Here is a 21,426-nt window from a genome sequence, read left to right as displayed (position 1 = left end):
GGTCCCTGCCTGACGCCATCACCAGCTTGCCCATCACAGACAGAGACGAGGTGACACAGTTCTGCAAGGCAGCAGCCAAACACCTCTAAACACCCACGATGTCTTGCATACCTCATCATACGTCACCCACCTCACTTTTCACCCTCTTCACCATCCCATCATCATCGTCCCACACTTCTCAAGCCAAGAAGCCTCGCATCGCCATCATCGTCTAGCTGGCCACATAGGCACATATGTGTACGGGCGGAAACGCCTTCTATGCGACCTGTACTTAAATGTACAAATAAATATCTATCTATCTATCTATCATTCTGGGCAGGACCTCTAGGGCATGAGCCACCAAAAATCCCCTATATAAAAAAAAAAAAAATCTTTCAATTAGTCCAGCTTTCAGCCTTATTAAAGCACCAGTCACCAGATATGCACCGCCGGTGTGCACTAGTCTAGTGTGCTGCGTGCTCTATGCCCGATGAACTCGCAAACCCGTGGCACCACCCGCCGCAAAAGGCAACAACCGGACAACACAACAACAGCACGTGACCAAGCGCATTTGAGCCTTCCCATGAGCACACACAAGGCCGCGATTTTGACTGATCTGTCGGATCGGTCGGATCTGCAGACCAGTAACCGAAGAAGTGCGCAGGTTGGCACTGGGCACACATGGGGGCACACCATTTGAGGGGGTTGAGGGGGTACACCGTACGGGGGGATATGGGCTGGTCATCATTTGAGGCTAGAGAAGCTATCAGTAAACTGAAATTCGAGCAAAGGCTAGATGAAATGAGGATACGCGGTGGGCGGGAATGGTGTGCACGTATTTATATATGAAGAGCTTGAACACAGAGTAGACAAATCGAACGCAAAAGCTAAAGTTTATACACCTAGAAACTAATCATGGGAGAGAGCGAAACTGCACAGTACAAAAGGGCGCAAAGGATACCGAGTGGAAAATGTGGAAGGAGAGGATGCCAAGAAAATATATTTGATAACTCGCACGGGAGTGCTTTGTTGTTTGAGGAAAGGACAGGGGTTCTGAGAACTATGACACATAGGGCAAAATTTTCAGATTCTAACATATTATGTACGGTATGCCATAGTGAGGAGATCCCGCCCACCTGCTGGAGGGGACAGATTTTGCGGAAGCACTGGGTCTGGTGGATGGGGATGGAGGAATGGACGAAAAGATTATAAAAACAACAAAGAGGTATAGAGAAATGTGATATTACACGAAATTTGGGATTTATTTTTATTAACAAGGGACAAAATTTAGTGTAAAACTTTTAAGCTGAACTAAACTAGGCTAGGCGGCGCAACCTGCCGCCCGTTACAAAGGGAACAGCCAATATTCATCTATCCATCCATCCATCCATGACCGATCTGACGCCATGATTGAGCAAGGAGTGTCGGCTGCACCGTTGTATGCAGTAAGTCTTTAGCTTAATTTTCTGTTTCATAACGCTACCTAGGCAGCACCGCAATGCCGAGTTGCTGTGCAGTCAACTGCACTAGCAGCGCTGTGAAAGGAAAGAGGCTTTTCTCCGTACCGTGCGGTGAACAAAATATCGAGAGGCGAAAAGAATGGCTGCATCGGATCGGTCGGAAAGGTCTCGAGGCTCGAGCATGGAGGCTTTGTGAGGTAAACCGCTCTGCATGCCCAATGTCTTGCTCACCCGTGCTTTGGCTGCTTTGGCGCCGTTGCGCCTGCTTCACATAAACACCGGCAACCCCCCCCCCCTCCCCCCCCCCCCCCCCCCACACACACACACACGATTTATCCGCTGCACACTGCTGCTTCCGTTACGTACGTGTTTTTTGCACTTCTGTAACCTATACTTAGCTAGTTAGCTGCCACACATGTAAAGTTTACAAAAGTTGATGTGATGTTGCAAGTGAATTAGATAACAGAAGAGGCAGACAAGCTGGTGAACTTTTTCAATGTAGAATGAAACCAGCCAACACTGAAAGCTTTTATTGTTAGGGCCAAGTTTCATACAGAAATCAAAAGTTGCATGGAAATTGTGACGACTATAGGGTCCTCTTGGGTCATAACTGCGTTGGATAACCTGGGCATTGTTCAAGGTGGTAGCTGTGCCAGGGCTCACTTTTCATAATGACACCGTGCCAGTTGTCAGGTACGATGGAGAGAAATGGGGAGGTCAACACTGTGAGCCAGCCAACCAGCACTGTACGAGCCGAAGAAACGGACATGGGCTGGTCCAGCATTGAGGTCGTGGAGGCCTGAGCCTAGCATGTCTTTCAGCGAAGCCTTAGCAGGATGTATGAAGAGGGTGAACAACAGCCCCGGCCTCTTTTTCCGCAAGTCTGAGTTGTGCACGGGCACATGACATTACAGCATAATGCTGCTTACAACACAACACTGCAAATGCCAACATGTGCACCAAGCATGGAAGAACGCATGAGAGACACTTATTCACGTCGTTCACATCTTCGTGGTGATAGCCGGCAAACTGTGGTCGGGCAGCCCTTATCAGTATACAGGAGGCTATGACTGAGGTTTGTTTGAGGAGTAGTTGGCATTAAAACAAATATAGCGTGAAATTAATGGTTTCAACAAAAACTTCAAATCTTCGTTGTTCGCATGTGGTCGTGCATATTTGCTAACGAAGACAATGTTGAAAAGGCGAGCAGCACGTGCCACCCAAGAAAATTCTGGTTGCGTGCAAACTATGTCAGTATAATGCGAGCCACCAACGAATGCAGATACATGTGAACTGAGCATGCTGGAGTTCTTATTAGAAACAATGGAGAGACAATTTAGTGCTATGTTTACACTTCAGCTTCCTCGAACAGACCTCAAGCCACTGTGTCGGGTGCTGCTATGCAGCATGTCTGTCGACACAATCTGCTTTTAAAGGGATACTCCACTGATTTTTTGAGCTACCTCAACTAACTATATTTTCTGACTCCCCGGCCTGTACTCTCTCCGGTATGCTATTTAGAATCGCGAAATTCATAATAGGGTAGTTATTGCGAAATCGGCAGATGAAAATGATGCAAAAACCAACATTCAAATATACGCGCGCTTTTCAGGGCCGTGACGTCAGTGGCAGGCAGGCTTGCCAGTCGAGCAAGCAGCCAAAAAATAGAATATGTCAATCATTTGTTCCGCGCTGGAGCGCGGGTACTGCAGCGAGCTTCCCAAGCATTCATTTGACACCATGAAACTGCTTCGAATCAGTTTAAAACAAAATCTACAGCTCAAAGAGTGAACCCCTGCCTTCTACTGACGTCACCTTTTCATTGTTGCCAGTAGAGACTTCGAGCTTGAAAAACACGGTGACGACCAAAACTCTAAATTCAATAACTTCGCGAAAAAACAATATTTTGACCTAATATTTGGGATACTATTTTCGTGATGTTTGTTGGTTAGTTTAGCAAAATTTCAAGCAAATCGGAGAAATTGAAAAAATCGGTGGAGTAGCCCTTTAACAAATGACAGGACCAAAGAAAGTCTGGGATGCCAACATTGACAGGATGTTGACACTTTTCAGGATCACTTCACGGATGATCAGTTTGAGCAGATGATTCTGAAAAAGACTGGAGTCAAGAAATTGAAGCCATATGCTGTTCCATCCATTTTTTCGCACCGCATTTTTCCAAAGAAGAGGGGGCCTCCCAGAGATAGGAGCAAGAAAGCCGTTAGTGGTGAGTTGTTGCATCTGTTATTATTTCACGCAGCAGACGGTTTGGTCTATAGACCAATGCATGGCTATGACGTCGCGTGGCCGCAGTGGCGCTGCCGTCAGCACAGCGCATGCACAGGTGCTTTCCGTGCAAATCTGTTATCTTTGCACGTGCAGTGCCCACACTTGGGTTGTTTGTAAACATTTTGTCGGCATGTAGAGAGGCTTAGGTCAACGACGGCAGTAGTGTGTGGCATCTCTTGCTCGTGCTGCCTGCGAGCTGTCTAGCTTGTCTCGACTCTTTTTTAGTGTCTTTATGGTGGGATAAAGACACCAACTGAAAGCTTTGAATGCACGGTGTGTGTCAGTGTCCTAAATAGTCAGTATTACTGGGTTGTGCCTTCCTCTAAATGATTTGCGTTCAGCGCAAGTTGCAAACACTTGTTCGCGAATACAGGCGACGGCAGCTGCCCCATCTACAATTGCATTTTTGTTCAAGACATCCTCATACACTGGAACTTGGATAAAGGTGCAAGCATGAAAGATTTCTCACATCAGAAAACACAAGTGTCACTCACATACTCCAAGAGCAAGTTTTATCCAGCTGATGCTTGCTGTGTTGTATGATTACGGGCCAGCGACTTGCCGAATCCAGTGGTGTCCACATGCTGGGTAAGAATTGTCCTCTTCGACAGAGGGAAGGAATTGCACTATATTCCATATACACTGTCTTTAGAAGCGTGCATGTCAGGCACATAGCCAGGGGGGAGGCCCATAAGGCCCAAGCCCCCCCCCCCCCCCCCGAAAACTTCCATTTTGCTGGAACCTCCTCTCCCCCCTCCCCCTCATACAGCATTTTGTCATGAGTGGCCCCCCCCCCCCCCCCCCCCCCCCCCCCTCCCCTCCCTCCCTGAAACAAAATCCTAGCTATGTGCCTGGTGCATGTAGTACATAAGTCTCTTGATGTAGAGTACCTCAACATTGGTGGCTCCTCCTGCTGGAGTAGAGACGTCTTTTGAATGATCAATGGCCGTCCTTTTCACTTTTTTCTCACCGTTTCTGGTTGCGGCTGCCATCCTGTCTCCTGCAGTGTTTTGATGTAGCACTTCTGAGGCCAGAACATTGCCTGCGGCTGTAGTACGGTTCAGCATGACTTGGTGAACAGCAAAATCTGCGACTCCAGCGCACCAATTAGAGTCTGCTTTGACCATCGAAGTATGCTCCTTTTCTGGAGATCTGTTGATTGCTTTGCTTTGTTGCTCCGATTGGCTCACGGTGGCTGTGGCTTTCCCTTTGTCAAGTTATGCTTATTGGCCGACCTTCAGAATTGTCTTCTGCCGGGAAGAAAATTGGTTCCCAGTTTCCCTCTCCATTCCCTTTTGTTCTCTCCTCGTTCTCTCCTCCATAAGGGGTATCCACACGAAGGAGAACTCCGCGGACGGATGTCGTGACGTCAACAACCCGGGAAACACCGTCCCCGGCTCCGCCGCGCGCACTTGCGGAGTTCTCATGCTAAGAGTACGAAGCCTCCGCGCCTCCGCCACGGAGGAGAAGGAGAGAACGGTGCCACGAGGCGTCAAAAAGGGATGACGTATGTCTCACGTGATGCGCGCTCCGCGGAGGAAAGGGCAAATTTCTCCTTCGTGTGGATACCCCTATAGGAACAGGTCTCCGAGCTACTTTCAACAAAAAAAAGGAGGGTCTCCCTCTTTCTCGAATTGAAAGAAGGAATTGAGGGAAAGTTTTCTCCTGTCTGGTTGCTCGTCAGCCCTTGATAATAATAATAATAATAATAATAATAATAGTAATTGTTTATTTCCTTAGCTCCCCTGAAAAACCGTGAGATTTTAGTGTGGTAACACAAATATAGAAGATTTGATTAAAAAACGACCACAGAAAATGTGGTACGATTGACAGCGGTAGCTGCTGCATTACGAAACAACATGTTGAAGAATATTTACCTTCAGCCAGTGTGCTGTACAATGTTTGCAATGGGTTCTTTGCTTTCATTGGCATGGATGTAGGAGACATGTGGGAGATGTGTGCTTTGGTGGAATGATTGGGAAATGTTGCATGTGTCAGAAAAGGACACAGCAACGTGCTTTTTTTTTTTCTACTGAAAAATTCTTTTAGGACGGGCGTGCTCGTGACGGAGAGGCGGAAGTATGTACCCAAACTTTTCTGTAGAGGTGTGGGGAGGCGAGGGAGCATGTCCGCACGGCTCGACCACAAGGTTGTTTCGCAACAGTGGCTGCTGGGAAGGTGGTGATGGAGGAGGAGGGGGAGAAGGAATGGAGAGGGAGAAGAGAGGGTGTTTTGGGAGGGTATGTGGATGTAGCAGGAACAATGGGGAGGAGAAGAGCGCTCTCCCCGTGATCATGTGGGTTTTTCGGAACAGAGGAGGCAGGAGGGGTGGGAAAGGGGGGGGAGGAGTGTGCGTGTGTGAGGAATGACAGGGAGAGGAGAGCTGCAGTAGAGTGGGGTTTTGTGTTCGTATGTGAGCATTTTTTGCCAAGAAAGGGCACTAACAGCTACCGCTGTAAAAAAAAAAAAGAATCGACAGTTTCTGATTGAGATATGTGTCCTAAACATTGTGCAGTGCATAATCAAAATTACACTTGAAAGATGTAAATTCACTAAAAACATGCAATGATGGCGAGTTTAGATGTTTGAGAGAGAGTTGCATGTGGGTTAAAGGCGACAATATTTCTTGGATGTGAGCGTGGAACCAGGAACAATGTCTTTGTGATAGAGCAAATGCGTGAAAATTCAGAGCCTAAAAGGTGAGCGTCGATGTGACCATTTATTACTTTCTGAAAAAATAAAATATCACGGGGAGAGTCTTCGCTTCTATTAATGCTCTAAACATAGGCTTTTAAGAATGTCGTCGTAGTTATAATAGAACCTTCTGCCAAAGTACTTATCGTAAACAAGACAAATAAAATGTTTCTGCACATTTTCTATCCCTGACGGATCAGTGGCAGTCGGCGAATTCCATATCGCACTACCAAACCCAAATTTTGCACGTACAAGACATGAAAACAACTGGACAACGCATGAAGAATTCGTAAAGTCACATGATAAGCGATAGAGCAAACCCACCATTCGGACAGCACGGGCAGCAATCCGTGAAACATGATAAGAAAACTCGAGTCAAAATAAATCCCAAGGTCGCGAATCTCGGTGACTCCTGGAAGGACAGCCGACTTAAAGGAGCTATGCAACTATTTCAGTGCTTTGCTTAAATAATTTGGCAGTTGGTGCCTCGACCTTTCTGAAGTAAAGAACAAAAAAACGCTTTTGCCTGCGTGTACTAGTTTTTATTTTTGAAAATGGACAAAGATTGAGGTTTTTGGCACCTCTCAACTCCTTCACCAGCTTCCGAGTCACGCGCGCTGTGACATCAATGGGGGTCGCGCGGGGTTCCGGTAAAGTTCTCTCTCTAGAGCCATCAGTGAGCAGCAAGAACTCATCCGCTCGCGACCGCCTGACCACGTGCTGACACAGCGCAAACAATATGGTGAAAGGAGGAAAGTGTCATCCAAGTCCGGCCATCCCTGTCCTGCTCTGTCCCCCTCCCCCTCCGGCTTCTGGCGGCTGTTCGCAGCAGCAGATGGAGCTGACGGTTTTGTGAACTGAGGATAGATGGCGCCACCAAAACTCCGTATAATAAAAGTTTTGTATATGATACCAGGTTTGACACATTTATATTTATGTTGGAAGGACAAGATTTATAGAAAAGTTACCTTTTATCAAACAGGTATTCGTGCAACTTTCTATCTTTCTACAAGACCCCCCTTGACGTCATGCCGCGTGTTTCTCATGGCCGCCGCTCGCGGCTGCAGGTCGGGGAATATTCTAATTTTTGCCTCGATTCCACGGTGGAATCAACATTTTGAAGGAAGGAGGTGTGTTTTCTGTTCTTTGTGACAAGATAAACAATGTCAAAAGCAGAAGATGGTGTTAAAATCATCGCACAGCTCCTTTAAAAAATGTAGGGGTAAGACAATATATTGCGTTTATGAGACATTGATAAAACCTTTGTTTTGCCAGTGTTAAGCACTAAGAAATCTGTGGAACACCACTCAGGTATGTGCAAACCTTAACAAACATAATTACATGGTCGATGATTTCATAAGAATAGTCTGTGCTGCCTGTCAGCATACGCTCAGATGCTTTCACTAGTACATTTTACTGCCTGCTTGTCTGCTATGGCACTCACACAAGTGCCCTTCCAAGATGTTGGACTGAACCCAAGTTCTGGCTCTTGTAATTTGCAGGCTTTTATGATGTATGATACCATTTCTGAAAGGGTAACATGTTTTAAAAAAAATTTGTTACCAGGGGGAGAGCTCGAAGGAAAGTTGGCAGAATTCTCCCGTATTGCCAGAACTTAAAAGCCTGCTCAATTTTAGGTCCTACCTCCTGCTTCAGAAGGTTTTTAGCTACATTGCAACACCACAGATAAGACAAGTTAGTTTGTTATTCTCACTTACCTTTTCCTTGTCAAATGACTTGTTTGTGTGATTTGTTTTGCACTTGCATACATCACTCTCATTCATCCGAAAAACCAATGTGTGGAGCATTTGTTGCACCCAAAATAAAAGGATTCAAAAAACGAAAATACAACAGCCCATTCAACACTCGCGTCGAAAAACACAAATTTTAATGTACAGCTTGTGAATATGTACACACTATATATCAATGCAGCAAGCATGTTTTATGCCATGAGGATGGTGTCAGAATTCGGTGAATGTTCTAACATGGATGACAGTTCTAGGTATGGTGTTATGAGCAGAGGATAACCGCACATTAGTTTTGAGCAGATGCATATAATTTTAGACAACACGTTTAACCAGGCTGAGGTGTCCTATGCCATCTGCCTTCAACTATGATTTCTGTCTGTTCAATTTCCTATGATTGTATCACTTACGCCTTATCTGAAAGAGTAGGATGACTCTTGACGCCGTCATACCCTTTTGTCGACTGCAGGCTCTCAATGTCATTTGTGTACCATTCTCTTCCGGTGTTTTTGCAAGTTATTTCTGCTGCCAGAGCAGGTTCCTTAAAAATTGCATATATATGGTGGAATTGGGCCTTTAACCAGGCCTTTCTATTTAAAAAATTGGCCATTTAGTTAGGCATAATTCTTAGAAAATTTCTCCAATCCAGCATTATGAGTGACATGTACTTATTAAAAAAAAGTAATGTAATTAAAAAAAAAACATGTAGATTTGTTTGTGAATCACAAGTGCAAAACCAAGTAGCATGCAGTATGTGACCTACAAAGACCCATCTGAGGCCTACATAGGCCTCATAGGGCACACTGCATAAGACGAAAGGTCTGGCAAGCGTGAACATTTCCCGATTCTGAGATTGCCACAAAAGAATCTAACCATCTTGGGGCAAAATTGTTTTGATCTTCTTACTTGCAAGTGCTTGTTTTTCCTACCCAAGTTAGTTCACTGCGTAAGAAGTAAAACATTGGGAGGAAAACCCATAATATTTTTTTGACTGGTACATTCAATTTAAAAATTCACATTTGTTGCAAGAAGAGATTTTGCATCAGACAACTGCACTTTATACCAACAGGACAGAAAAGCGACTTCACGCTAAGACATATCTCTAGACAAGTTTGAGGTGCTACAGCGATCAATCTGCCAATGAAGACACAAATTATATGCGCTCAAAGTTGTCACCATGTCACAGGTTACATTTTTTGAGCCAGTTTAGGGGGACGGGTTTGCTTGGTTATTTATACTCTCGTAATATGATGTACGGTTGCATGCGTGTATAGGCACATAGTCTTGTAATCACTTTTATGATCTCACTTGATTCACGTCTCTCTATCTGCGATACTACAAGACACAACACAAATATACTACTCTTCCTATATAATTCTGCATTACATGGTATCAAATGGCACTTTGTAATTAGTAAACAAATAGCATATCAAAAACTTCATATTAAAAACGGGCGTCTTGGCATTCCCTGAATGCCACACGTCTGCTGACAGTACGAAAACAATTAAGTCACGGGGCACGTTAAAATCTGTCAGTCTGAAGGCACTTTGTTTCTTAAATATAGACATTATAAAAATTAAGAAATATGGCCCATTCCCCAGATAGGTTCCCTTCTCTTGTTAGACACTGCAGCTGATTGTGTCTAAAATTCGAAGAAGCCTACATATGTCCCAAGGGAGGGGCAGTCAACAAAATGTGTCACACATCTTGCTCTGGGTACTGTGGGCACAAAAGAATGTAGTTCCATCACAGAAACATATCGTTCTGCTTAAAATCTGTTACATAAAGCCACAACAAATAACAAAAATTTGCAGCTGCAGCAAACTTTTAAGTAATGCTTAATACATAAATTAAGAAAGAAAAACAAATTCTCCCATTTTAATTGTGACATGTCCCATGTATATCAGCAGCTGGTGTCATGACAACGTCGATATAAACTACAGAGCTGCGATTTCTTCTGGATACTTTTATAGAACTGTCTTTTATACATAGTAGTCATTCTTGTCTGAAGCATTGAGCATGGACTAGGTGTTTGGAGGAAACTGGACGATATTGAGAGTAATAAAAAAAAAAGTACACATGCATTGCACACTGATCCATTGGAAGAGTGTTTGCACACACACCTCAAGATGTGCATGTAAGCACACAAAGCATGGCTTAGTCCCTCCGGAATGTTGCTCAGAAAACAATAGACACGAAATAGGCCACAACGCGGCCGACGTCATTTACTCCACAACAGGACGTGACCACCGACAAGCCTCAACTTTGCCATCGCAAAAGCATTGTGACCGGTATATATTTACAATTCTTCAATTAGTTCGCGACACTTCTTGCTAGGCCACTAACCAGTTCAAAACGGGGAAATTCGTTTTGGATCAACCAAATAATTATGGGCTAAAAGAAAAAAAATAGCTATAAGAACTCTCTTTGTTAGTTTCATTACAACGTAAGTTCAATGCCTATCATCTACGAACGAGTGCTCTCTCGAGCTGTTAACGTTCGCTGTCGCGCGCAGGAAGTGAAACCCGAACCAATGTAGCCCAGCTGTGTCAAACAAACCTGGACGTCCCCAGCCCGAACCTCGCGAGTTTCGAAACAAGCGAGGTGTGTTTGGTTCGGGTGAATTCAGCAGCCAACTCCTCCTTTACTTGACCACCATCATTAAAATTCCAAAAGGCACATGAGCAACCTCGTTTCAACTCAACGAAACACGGGTCTTGTCTCGCATCGTCATTCGCTTCCATAGTCCGTTGAGGTTTTAAGAAAATCGGGACAAGCCCCTCTTACAGAAGCTCTCTGCTCGCCGAAATTGCTTCCTCCTCTCCAGCGTTCGCTCTGCTAAAGCGGGAGGAATGGGGGGGCCCTATGGGACGAGCTTGTCAGACTTTTCTTAACCTGCAACGGACTACCGTAAAATCCCGGGAGATGGCGCACCTAAAATGGAGAGCAAATTGGGTGAAATAAGGAGTGGGCTAACTTTCAGCGTGCAACCAAGAAAAGTTGAAAAATATGCTATTTTTAGACCACGTGCCTTTGTCAAACTTGTTATCGTGGCAAGGGGCAATGAAGCAGACATGACCACACTTCCCAGTCTGCAATGTTCGCTTATATCTTGCCATAGCTAACTAGATGCATTTACGCAGAGGTCATCGTTGATCCAAACACGAAGATTACTAAGAGTGGGCTATCTTTCGGTGTTCAAAAAAGAAATAGCAAATCGAGCCAAAAAATGGGGAGCAGGTTACCTTTTGGGGGGTAGGGCATCTCTCAAGATTTTACGGTACAGCCGTCACAGAAATAACACGAGGTCTCCCGCGAACATTGTGCGGGTGTTTCAGCGTAAAAAACGCTCGACACCCCGTGACGAACGAGGGGCAGCTGTCCTTAATTTTTACACGCCGTCTTCGCAATCCCTGTTTTGGCATCCGGGGGAAACGGTCCCACCGGGATTCACGGAAGCGCTTGCGGTGCATAAAAGTTCGGTCTCCAGGAGGAGTGACGCCACGGCATTGAAGAACCTATATCCTGGAGTTGTAGTGTCCGTGCCCGTTGGACAGGTGCGAGCCTGGCCCGGCACGGTGCAGCGGCTCCTTGCTGGAGTGGTGCGAGTACCGGCTGTTGGGCCGCGAGTGGACGATGGTGTAGTGGTCGCTGCCGTTGCTCACGGAACGCGCCGAGTTGAGGGTGGAGCCACCCGAGGCGTAACCCGGCTTGTTGAGTGAGGTGCGGGACCCGTACTGGGAGCTGGGTGCCCAGCCGACCTTGTATGGGTCGTAGTCCTCCATTTCAGAGGGCTCCTTTTCTTCCACCTGTGCATAAAAAAAGAAAAAAAAAAAAAAAGAAAATTGCCTTGAGTTGGAACAGTTAAGTTTGGCGGTTGGCATTGCACATCGGTGCAAGAACCGAAAACGATCGGATTTGTTTAATGAATGTCCCATACACCTTTCCGGTGCTTATAGTCCAGGCGAACAACGCAGAGTCAAGTCGCCGGACTGTGCTTCGCATGCCCCGTGTCAATATTCTGCAGAAAAGGGATGCTACGCACGCTCGGAAGGCACTGCACTGCCCAGTTTACAAAGATGGGAGTGCATAGAAGGCAATTATTGGTATGGTCCGTAGCAAGAAGTCAATGTGTCTTGATGTGCCATTCTTATGGTTTTGTCTTGAGCGGCAATATACCTATTGCTAAATTACCCAAGCATCAAGGAGAATGCAGGGAATGTAGGTACACGTGCTGCATGCGCTCGCCTTATCCGTATAAAATATTCGAAGTAAATAACTACAATACAGCGTTGACAAATGTGCATGCAAGATGCCATTTGTTTTATGCTTTTGCTTTAGAACTGTTACTGCTGGAGACGCGCACTGCATTTGCGTGCAGTGCGTTTAACTACACTTACAACATGTTCCTTGGTGCCTAGGTAATTTAGCAAAAGGTCTATTTGGCTAGTGCAGTATTACCAGGCAAAGCAGTTTTTCTGTGTGGATTCAGAAAATTCAGTTTAAAAGCTTCTCAGCATCAGCGATTGGCTGGCACAAGCTCTGCGGCGTCCTTGGAGTATGGCAGTGTATGTACGAAGAGGTGCTCTTTTGATGCACTAAGTGCAATGTACTAAATTCAGTGTTCTAAAAAGGCAGAATAAACATTCATTGCCTCTTATTACAACACACTCAGCATATACGTGTGTGCAAGGAATCGTTTGTGTAGTTACCACGAAAATGTTTTTAACCCGCTTCTAACTTGCAGTGCAACCCTCAGAACGGGCAATGCAGAATCGTTTTTTTTATTGGCATAAGCTCTATTGGAAGAATTGAACAGCAGCAGTTACTGGCATACTGCAGCACAGAAAACTCACGCTTGATCACGCTGACGAAGACAAGGGAGCACAGGACATGTTGCAAATGAGCTGGGCACATGCCATGGGCGTGTGTGATTTCACATGACCTCGGGTGGTCATGTGGCTATGATGTCACAACCCGTCGCGGTGTCATGTGAGGTCACGGGGCATGTGATGTCTCTATGGGCTTACATACACATGAACTTAACTCTGTTACATCTTGGCGGGGTGGTGGCGTGTTGGGCGCACTTCCGACCTGGGGCTGTGGGCGGAAGTCTCCACGTGAGACGTGTATTCCTGTGTTGTTTTGAAAGGAACCAGACAAAAACCTGCCTTCTCGTCAAACTGCTGCGACTGGGGCTGTACCAAAAGAATCGAGAAAGGTTTGAAGGTCGGTTTTCATGTGCTTGGTTCGTCCGAGAACGTGAATAAGTGCCGTGAAAAAGGAAAACCAGACGCCGTCTGACCACGATTGCTGGGGCGGGAGGCACTTTGGGTTGAATTCACGGATACTTGTGGTCATCAGATTTATTTGTTTTGTTCCAACATGAACGCCGGAAATCCGTCAAGTTGTACGGACCACCTGCGGACTACGTTCAGTGCGTCTTCAAGTTCAAACGGCCGCCTGATCGTTCGAACTGTCGTCTGCTCTTTCAAACATTTCTGCTTGTTGTCTGCTCTTTTAGACGACACCGGCCTGTAGACAAAATGTTAGCCCGGTACTTGCGATAAGAAGTAGGTGCAGACCTCAAAAGACAAGTTTGGAGGTTCGTAAGCAGGCTCGATGTAAACAGTAGATACAATGAGATGTTGATGATCATTGTTACCAGTGGCCATCACAGAGTTGTTATGCGCGATTCACTTGGTCCGATTCTGCTTGCAATTTTCAGTATCGACGTCCACCATCTCAGTTATGGTTCATGCTTTTGCAGCTTGAGTGATGTCGAGACTGGAAATTGCGAGCGAAATCTTATCATGCGAATCAGGCTTTAGCTACATTCTGCGGCGTCCACACAAAACGAATCGCCGCATGTCACATTATTCACGCAAAGTTTTGCGGTGTAACGATCCTCAGCAATTTCGCTGACGCTGCTCAAGTAGTCAGACATTGCCAGGAAGACATAGAAGCAACAATTCCAACGCAAAAAAGAGCACGGGGACTCATACTGACGCCGACAAGATCTCATTTCAATGGTTTGTTTATGGGCGGCGACGAGCTTCTTGCCCACACTTCATCGCGCATGCGCAGCGCCCGTGGCGTTCGCTAGGGGCGCTCCGGTTTGTTAGTAAACATGAGTTGGTGTATATTTTATCTTGTAAACGACTCAATTTTTACGAGGACCTGACTTTTGTGATTCGAAAAACATTGCGAATGATTGGTCTCGCCAATTATATCGCTCCACGGAAAAGAACACATAGCACTTCGCCCCCAAATCGCAAGATTGATTAAACTACTTTCCGAAATCGAAAATAGAGAGTCGTTTACAGTATGCGACGTCGCATAAAATGTTATGCGCTCTGAAAGCAGACGCACCTCTGTCTTGGTGCAGGTGCACGTGAGGGAGGAGCAGAGGAAGATGTTGACGATGAGCATGACCAGCAGCAGGATGGCCAGGCAGATGCACAGGCCGATGAGCCACGGGAAGCGCCACTCGGTGCACTCTCGGATCGGTGAAGAGGCTGCGACGCGCAAGGGAGACCCCCTTTAGAAGGTACTGGCACGACGTCGTCTGCCCTTTTCAATGCGGAACGTGTCCGAGGGCCGAGATCCCCGAGGAAAGCGAGAAGGAACGCCGCGGACACCGTTGGGAAACATGTAACGCGGACTTCAGAAGATGATCTGCATGAAGGGGTGGTAGGTCGAGAAGAAGGAACGGATTTCTAAACATGCACCAACGGGAGTCAGACCTGCGACCCCACGATTGCAAGCTCGACATTCTGCTGTCGTTCCGAATTGTGGGTGGACGCAAAGCTAATTGGCTTTGTGTCTACCGGGGCGGTCTTTACTATAACTGCTCAACAGTTTGCAGGAAGGAACAAGGAATCCCAGACGTGCCCACCATCACATAAAAAAAGAAGAAAAAGCAAAACTAAAAAAAAACTGCAATGTTTACCAAGGAGAAAAAGCGAAAATAAAAAAAAAAAACTGCAATGTTTACCAGAATTCTTGAAGAATGCCGCAGAGACAGATATTGTGTATGTCAAGTTTAACCACGGGATCAAGATGAATTCACGGTTTTTTGGTTATTGCTTAAAAACCTAAATGCCCATTCACACACTTGCAACTGAATGGGACCTGCTGAGACAAGACCTGTTCTTAAGCTTCTTGCGACGGTTTGGGACCTGCTCCGTAGCAGCGCATCCAGTCCTATGCCATCGCAAGAAGCTTAAAAAGCTGTTGTGATGATGTGACTCAATGTGGAAAAGAAGAAGTGCAAGTCAACCCATGGATCGGCCCAGAGGGAGAAAGGAAGATGGCGAAGAAGGGAAGTTTTGGGAGTGCGTGCAGAGAGCGCGTGAAAGGAGACTGGCCGAAGGGAACGTGCAGAGAGGGCGGAACGACACCATCGGCCAGGGCAATCGGCGGCCTCCTACTGCCTGACCAGCAGCCTGTTCCAGCGAGGGCAGCGCATAGAAACCTACGCTGCCCGGCTTCCTACTACGCGAGCACTGGTTGCGGTGACTCTTGGGGCCGCCGACGGAAGCCAACCGCTCCCGCTCCTGACTTCCAGCCACAACCGTGGGCCGACAACGACAGCACAAGACACACTGCTGCACAGGAATTCAAAGACATGGTGACTGATGCGTTTTCCTTTCTTTCATTTCTTTAACTAAGTTTTCCTTTTTTTGTATAAGCATATGAACTCTTTGATTTCTTTTGTAAATACAAGCTTTTATGAAAAACGAAGGACATTGTATCTTGTCGATTATTAACCACAAAGAACCTCGCAACAGCTGTCTTGTTTCAGTCAGTCCTACTCGGTTGCACGTGTGTGAACGGGCCTTAAACTGAGTGAAGACATGTGAAGCGACCACATATTTTCACCTAGTCTCCGGTGTTTTAGCAGAATGGTAGACTTGCACCAGCTTGCCTGCGCCGTCACTGCGCTATTGTCGTCTACCCATTATGCTGATGCATTTTTACTAGAGGCGTCAAAATATAAAATTGTTGGCTGCTAATCAAGTGCAAATATTAAAAATGACTGCAAATGGAATGGGTGGTTTTTAAATTCAATTCAGTGTGAATACTTCAAAAAACCACAACCGGAATTCCTTTTCAGCAAACATACTTAAAAGTAATAGTTTTATTTAATGAGAAATATTTTACATGCTTGCGTTCAATGGAAAACTTTCTGATGGGATGGGTTAAAAAATATATAAAACATGGCAAGCAAAGCAATGACTATCTGACCTATTTAAATATATACTAGGTTGCATTTTTTCTGTTTTCGGCACCATCTCTTTTAGTTGAAGGTCTACCTATAATTGTAATCGAAGAAAGTTGATCTACGAGTGAGCAAAATTTCCAATGGAGATGCTACACGACGTAAGCTGTTTTCCGAGTACATCGGTGCAAAACAGTCAAGCCTGTCGCGCGTGCGCCAGTGTGACACGGCAAAGCTTGACGCGAGAACGCTGGAAATTCTGAAGACATTGTTAGCAACTTTCTCGAATGTTCAACCAACTGGAAAATTTCACACATTAAGAGTGCACTGTGATTCGCTAATCAAGTAGCAAACACTATTTGCAAAGTATTGGAAGTTTGGGATATTGGCATAGACTTATTTTTTACCACAAGTGATTGTGTCGCCATCTGCGCCTTTACCAGCAGTCTGATTGCTAGACCAGTCTGTTAGTAAAGACAAGTCAAGCAAAGTGAAATGTTTGTCCACCTATTGCAAACTGTGAATATTTACTGAACATATCACTCGATTATAGTAAAAGGACTAACATAATATCGCTCCGCTTTTTATGTATACTCATAACTTAAGTGGGCTTACACTGCATAAACTTACTGTAAAATACCGGGGCACCACCCATCCCTCCTTTTCTGAAATCTGGATTAATCTAGACATGGGCACTTGTCTGATCAAATCGGGCACTTAACATATATTTTGCCGAATTCCCAAGTTTGGGAAATGTTAATAGTGGGCGTTAGGGCCAAGTGGGCGCTTCCACGCTATTTTACAATAGTTCGGAAAACAGTAAAAAAAAAGCTGCTATGAAGCTGCTGGTATTCATTGACCCCTGTACTTCCAGATGTTGTCATGACATTTGGATGTCAGTGAAGAAGGCTTGGCATTACAGTGCATTGTATTGTAACATATACAAGATGTCATCATCTTGAAAACATTCCATGATGCCACATATTTTCTTCAATGCCTAAGATGCTGAAGTTTTTATGACATGCAACTACACGAAAAGATACTGAAGTGACTTCCAATTGAAAATTTTATTAATGTAGCTTATAGCATGCAACTCGTCTGCAAAGATGCCTTCATCTTGCAGACTGGTTGGGTGTCACATTTCAGGCCTGTCGGTGCCCTTGTTTGGACGCGGCGCAATCCAAATAAACAATATACTGAAGCAGAAATAGCCTTGAGGAGTAAAGAAATTGTGAAACTGATGCAAATAAAACCAAGGGGGTACAATTAAGGAATGTCTGGCAGTATGTCGAAGACAGCACTTGCAAGTGAGAGTGGGATCTAACTGTGCTGCACCTAGAATCCCTCCCAAGAACCTTGTGCAGTCGAATATCATTTTCACACTTGCTCCCGTAGCACTACTTGTGAAGTAAAGATCGATTGACCGAGTACGTATTTGAGTGTTAGTTTCGACGATGACTCACTGCTTTCTCCAGGTTCCACAACAAAGACGGCTGTAGATGCCATCAGTTGAACGGCCGATTCACCGTCCTTCGCCTGCTGCGGTTGTGACTTTGTAGGCGAGGACCCCGAGGAAGAGCTTGGGCACGTCTGGAAAGTGGAAATACAAAATGGTACGGTGTGAAACATTCAAAGGACGCTTTTGTTGGGGTGCATCACAGTCGAAACTGAATCATGAATCTGAGAGAGAAAGAGAAAGAGTCGAGTTCAACTGTGACATCACAGTCAACCCTGGTATAAGTCACTCCTCTTCACCTCCACTACCTGCATGGTGCCTCTGTTCACTGAGCTTTTAATTGATACATTCAGTTTCGAAGTCAACTGCTTGGATTAAAAGTTTGGTAGTGTCGTCTCGTGTACCTATGGCACAAGTTATACTCGTAAAGTTAAAGTTTAAAAATCTGAGACATCTGCATCTTCAATCTTGAACTTGAACATATGCTTCTAGTGTGTCCTTGAAGTAACTGTGATAAGATTTTTTCTTTAATCCTTTTGTAGCTGTTACAATATCTCTACACATACCAAGCAAGCATTCCAATTTAGCAGCTGTCAAACTAAAAATTTGTCACCTTAGAATTTCACACAATGAAAGAACAAGTGGATGTAGCATGTCAAATGATCCTTCCCCATTGTGCTCTAAAAGGCTACCCCAGATATGTATTTTATAATTACTACAATACCACATTTGCCTTTTATACATTGACTCATATTGAGAAAATAAAGAATAAATTGTGTCTCATATGTACATATTCATAATAAACAGCAGCTGAAAAAAAAAAAAACACGGCTTTTTTTTTTTCTGGTGAAGAAGGAAGACCAGAAAAGCTGTACTATGGTGGGAATGAAGTAATAATGGCCAGCCGCAACTCGGCACGCCAGAGTGGAAAGGCTGGAAAGGTTGCCGCCATCTATGAGTGACGGTGGCAACCAGACAACCGGCAAGCCGGTTGACTGGTTGCCGCCATCGCTCATAGATGGCGGTAGCTGTCTGGAGTGTAGTGTCAATATTTATTTGCTGGCGGACGCAATCCTGGGAAAACTAGCCCATAACAGCTCCGCTGTAAAAGAAAAAGACAAATGGTGGCCAAGTTTTTGTAAGCCTGGGAAACGCACTAGTAGTGCTAGCAAGTGCCCAGAATCGGTTGCCAGATCCTGAAAGTGCTATTCTTCAATCCTCTCTGGTCAGCAAGAGTATTATGTACACTCTGCCTTCTTTTTCTATGCCTGAGAAATGCTTGAAGCTTTTCTGCAATCTTTTGAGAAGTACTTTGAGCAAAAATGATAATGGATGGTGTTGATATTAAGGGAACACGGTGTCATCAAATGAAGCCTCACCTGCAACACTATTTTCCAAAATTGGTTGTACTTACTGCAGGGAAGGCTAGTACACTCTGAGCAACGAGTGAGAGGATTTCGGAGATCGAAAAAAAAAAAAAGGTGCAAGAGCACGGTGAGGAGGTGTATTGCATGCAGGTATAGTGAGCATTAATTAGTTTCTTTATACTTTGTGGTCAGGTCTGTTGAACAAGAGAAGCATATCCGTAAGCGAAGCTAGCACCCTCCAGTGTACCAATACCAGCAAAAGCAGTTTGGCCAGTAAGCTCCCGTCTGCAAAAGTGCGACAAAGAACGGCCAATTTCTTAATTCGTGCATTCTCTAGGCTTCTGCACTGCTTTATTGTATCAACACCGAAACCGGAAGGGGTCCCTCGGCTACCAATCAGGAGAGACGGAAGTTCCTCGAGATCTAAAAGTTTGAGAACGGACTAAGAAAACACCCTACCAACGAAACAACCTCCTTGTGCCGAAACTTCTCTCGAAGAAATGTTGTTTTCTGTAACCGAAACGGGTCCAAGTGTACAACATGTTACAGTAAAACCTCGTTATAACAAAACGGGATATAACAAACTAATGGATATAACAAAGCAATCATAATTCCCCTTGCTTGCTAATAGTGGGAAGAAATGGACATTGGCTATAACAAACTAATGGTTATAACGAAATAATTACGACCGCTCCTTCAACTTTGTTATAACGAGGTTTTACTGTACGTCTTGTTATTTTGTTTTGCCAAACATTTTAGGTGTTCAGGCGTTTTTAACACAGCATGTGCTACAGCGAAATATCACTCAAACAAGCTTCGAGGGACCCCGAGAAATAAAGTTTGCTAAAGTGAAGGGAAGGTTCACTCATTTGAGTGTATTGGACACAATGAAGTGTTTGCTGGAGACTTTTACAGAACTTTGTTCATCTGAACAAGTTTGTTTAACTGGAGTTTATACAAGTGGTGTTTCGCTGTAAAGGCCTGGATTTCACGAGAAAAGTGACCTACGCTCTACCGACGCATAGGTCAAAATCGTACGGGGTGTGGCCATAGGACTAACACATTTGGTACACCTTGCCGAATTCGAATTCAAACCATACATACCTGAAAATGGGGACATGAGCGCTTCATAAGAAGTTTTATGGATATTCTTCTCTTAGAGCTCAAGTCAGAGATGATCAAATATTATAAATGGAGCAAAAATGGCAGTCGTGCATTTCCTATGACCTATATCGGATGCTTTCATCTGCACACTGGTTTGTGAGCTTGCTCCCAGGTGGTCATTTTTCATATATTTCATTAAAAGTACTAATTATTGCGATTATCTTTCCCATTGCCAGTCTCTGCCATTGGTTTTTAATGTTTTTGTGTTCAGCAAGCCACCCAGAAGTGAGCTCATAAACCAGTATGCTGACGACAAATGGGCTGGTATAGGACTTAGGTAATGCGCGGCCACCGATTTAAAATTTTTTTTTTATATTTCACTACTTCAGAATAAAGCTCCGAAAAAAATATATATATAAAACTTATTTTGAAACTATGTCCGCATGCCCCATTTCAGGTGGCGCACCCTGTATAAGCGACAGAGCCACGCAGGGACTATATGCAGAGAGCAAGTCGTCTGCTTCTTGCGCAGGAGTTGCGGCGACATCAGAACGACACTGAGCTCTGATTGGCTTTGATTAAAAGGATAGTGGGTAAACTAGAATGCTGATGCCTCGATGTCTACCCACTATTTTTTCATTCGGCCAATGAGAGCTCGGCATTCTGACATCATCGCAACCCCTGTGCAAGAAGCAGGCAAACTTGCACTCCACATTGCTTCTATGAATTTGGCTTAAACTTTTTTTATAATTAAGTTCGAAGAGTTGGTGGGGCAGCGTACCGGCGCACACCTGGCCGACTGGCAGACGACAATGTCGCACTGCACGTTGATCCTGTTGCTCCCGGGGAACCGGAACGTTGACGACACCGTTGCATCCGCGGTTTCCGACGTCTCGTTGTACTTGAATTCGGACAGGAACGTTGTCTTGGGGCACCTGTCAATGTGTCGTCACTTCTCTTGAAAATCAACGCCCAACTTCAAGAGCGTACGTCTAGAAAGTGTGCAGCTGATAAGATGAACCCCTTAACCGTTTTTGGACAATCCTAGCTCGTCATTGTGGAGCCATTCCCAAAGCGTTCAAGACGAGTATATCTTGTTTGACTTTCC

General features: G+C 45.0%; 1 protein-coding gene across 1 annotated transcript in view; it reads right to left on the bottom strand.

Moving 5' to 3' along the window:
• Window positions 1-8,293: 8,293 nt before the first annotated feature.
• LOC115328902 overlaps window positions 8,294-21,426 on the bottom strand; it is a 111,728-nt gene continuing 98,595 nt past the window's right edge. Inside the window, exons 7-10 of the mRNA XM_040215277.3 lie at window positions 21,100-21,253; window positions 17,855-17,981; window positions 14,540-14,685; window positions 8,294-11,976 (exon numbers count right to left, since the gene is read on the bottom strand). Coding sequence (XP_040071211.1) covers window positions 11,686-11,976; window positions 14,540-14,685; window positions 17,855-17,981; window positions 21,100-21,253 — 718 coding nt within the window. The 3' untranslated portion in view covers window positions 8,294-11,685. The remainder of the gene's footprint in view (window positions 11,977-14,539; window positions 14,686-17,854; window positions 17,982-21,099; window positions 21,254-21,426) is intronic.

This window comes from Ixodes scapularis, unplaced genomic scaffold, assembly GCF_016920785.2.
Source record: "Ixodes scapularis isolate PalLabHiFi unplaced genomic scaffold, ASM1692078v2 PGA_scaffold8__174_contigs__length_109621045, whole genome shotgun sequence".
In the NCBI taxonomy this organism is placed as follows: domain Eukaryota; kingdom Metazoa; phylum Arthropoda; class Arachnida; order Ixodida; family Ixodidae; genus Ixodes; species Ixodes scapularis.
This window is presented reverse-complemented; position numbering and strand designations above follow the sequence as displayed.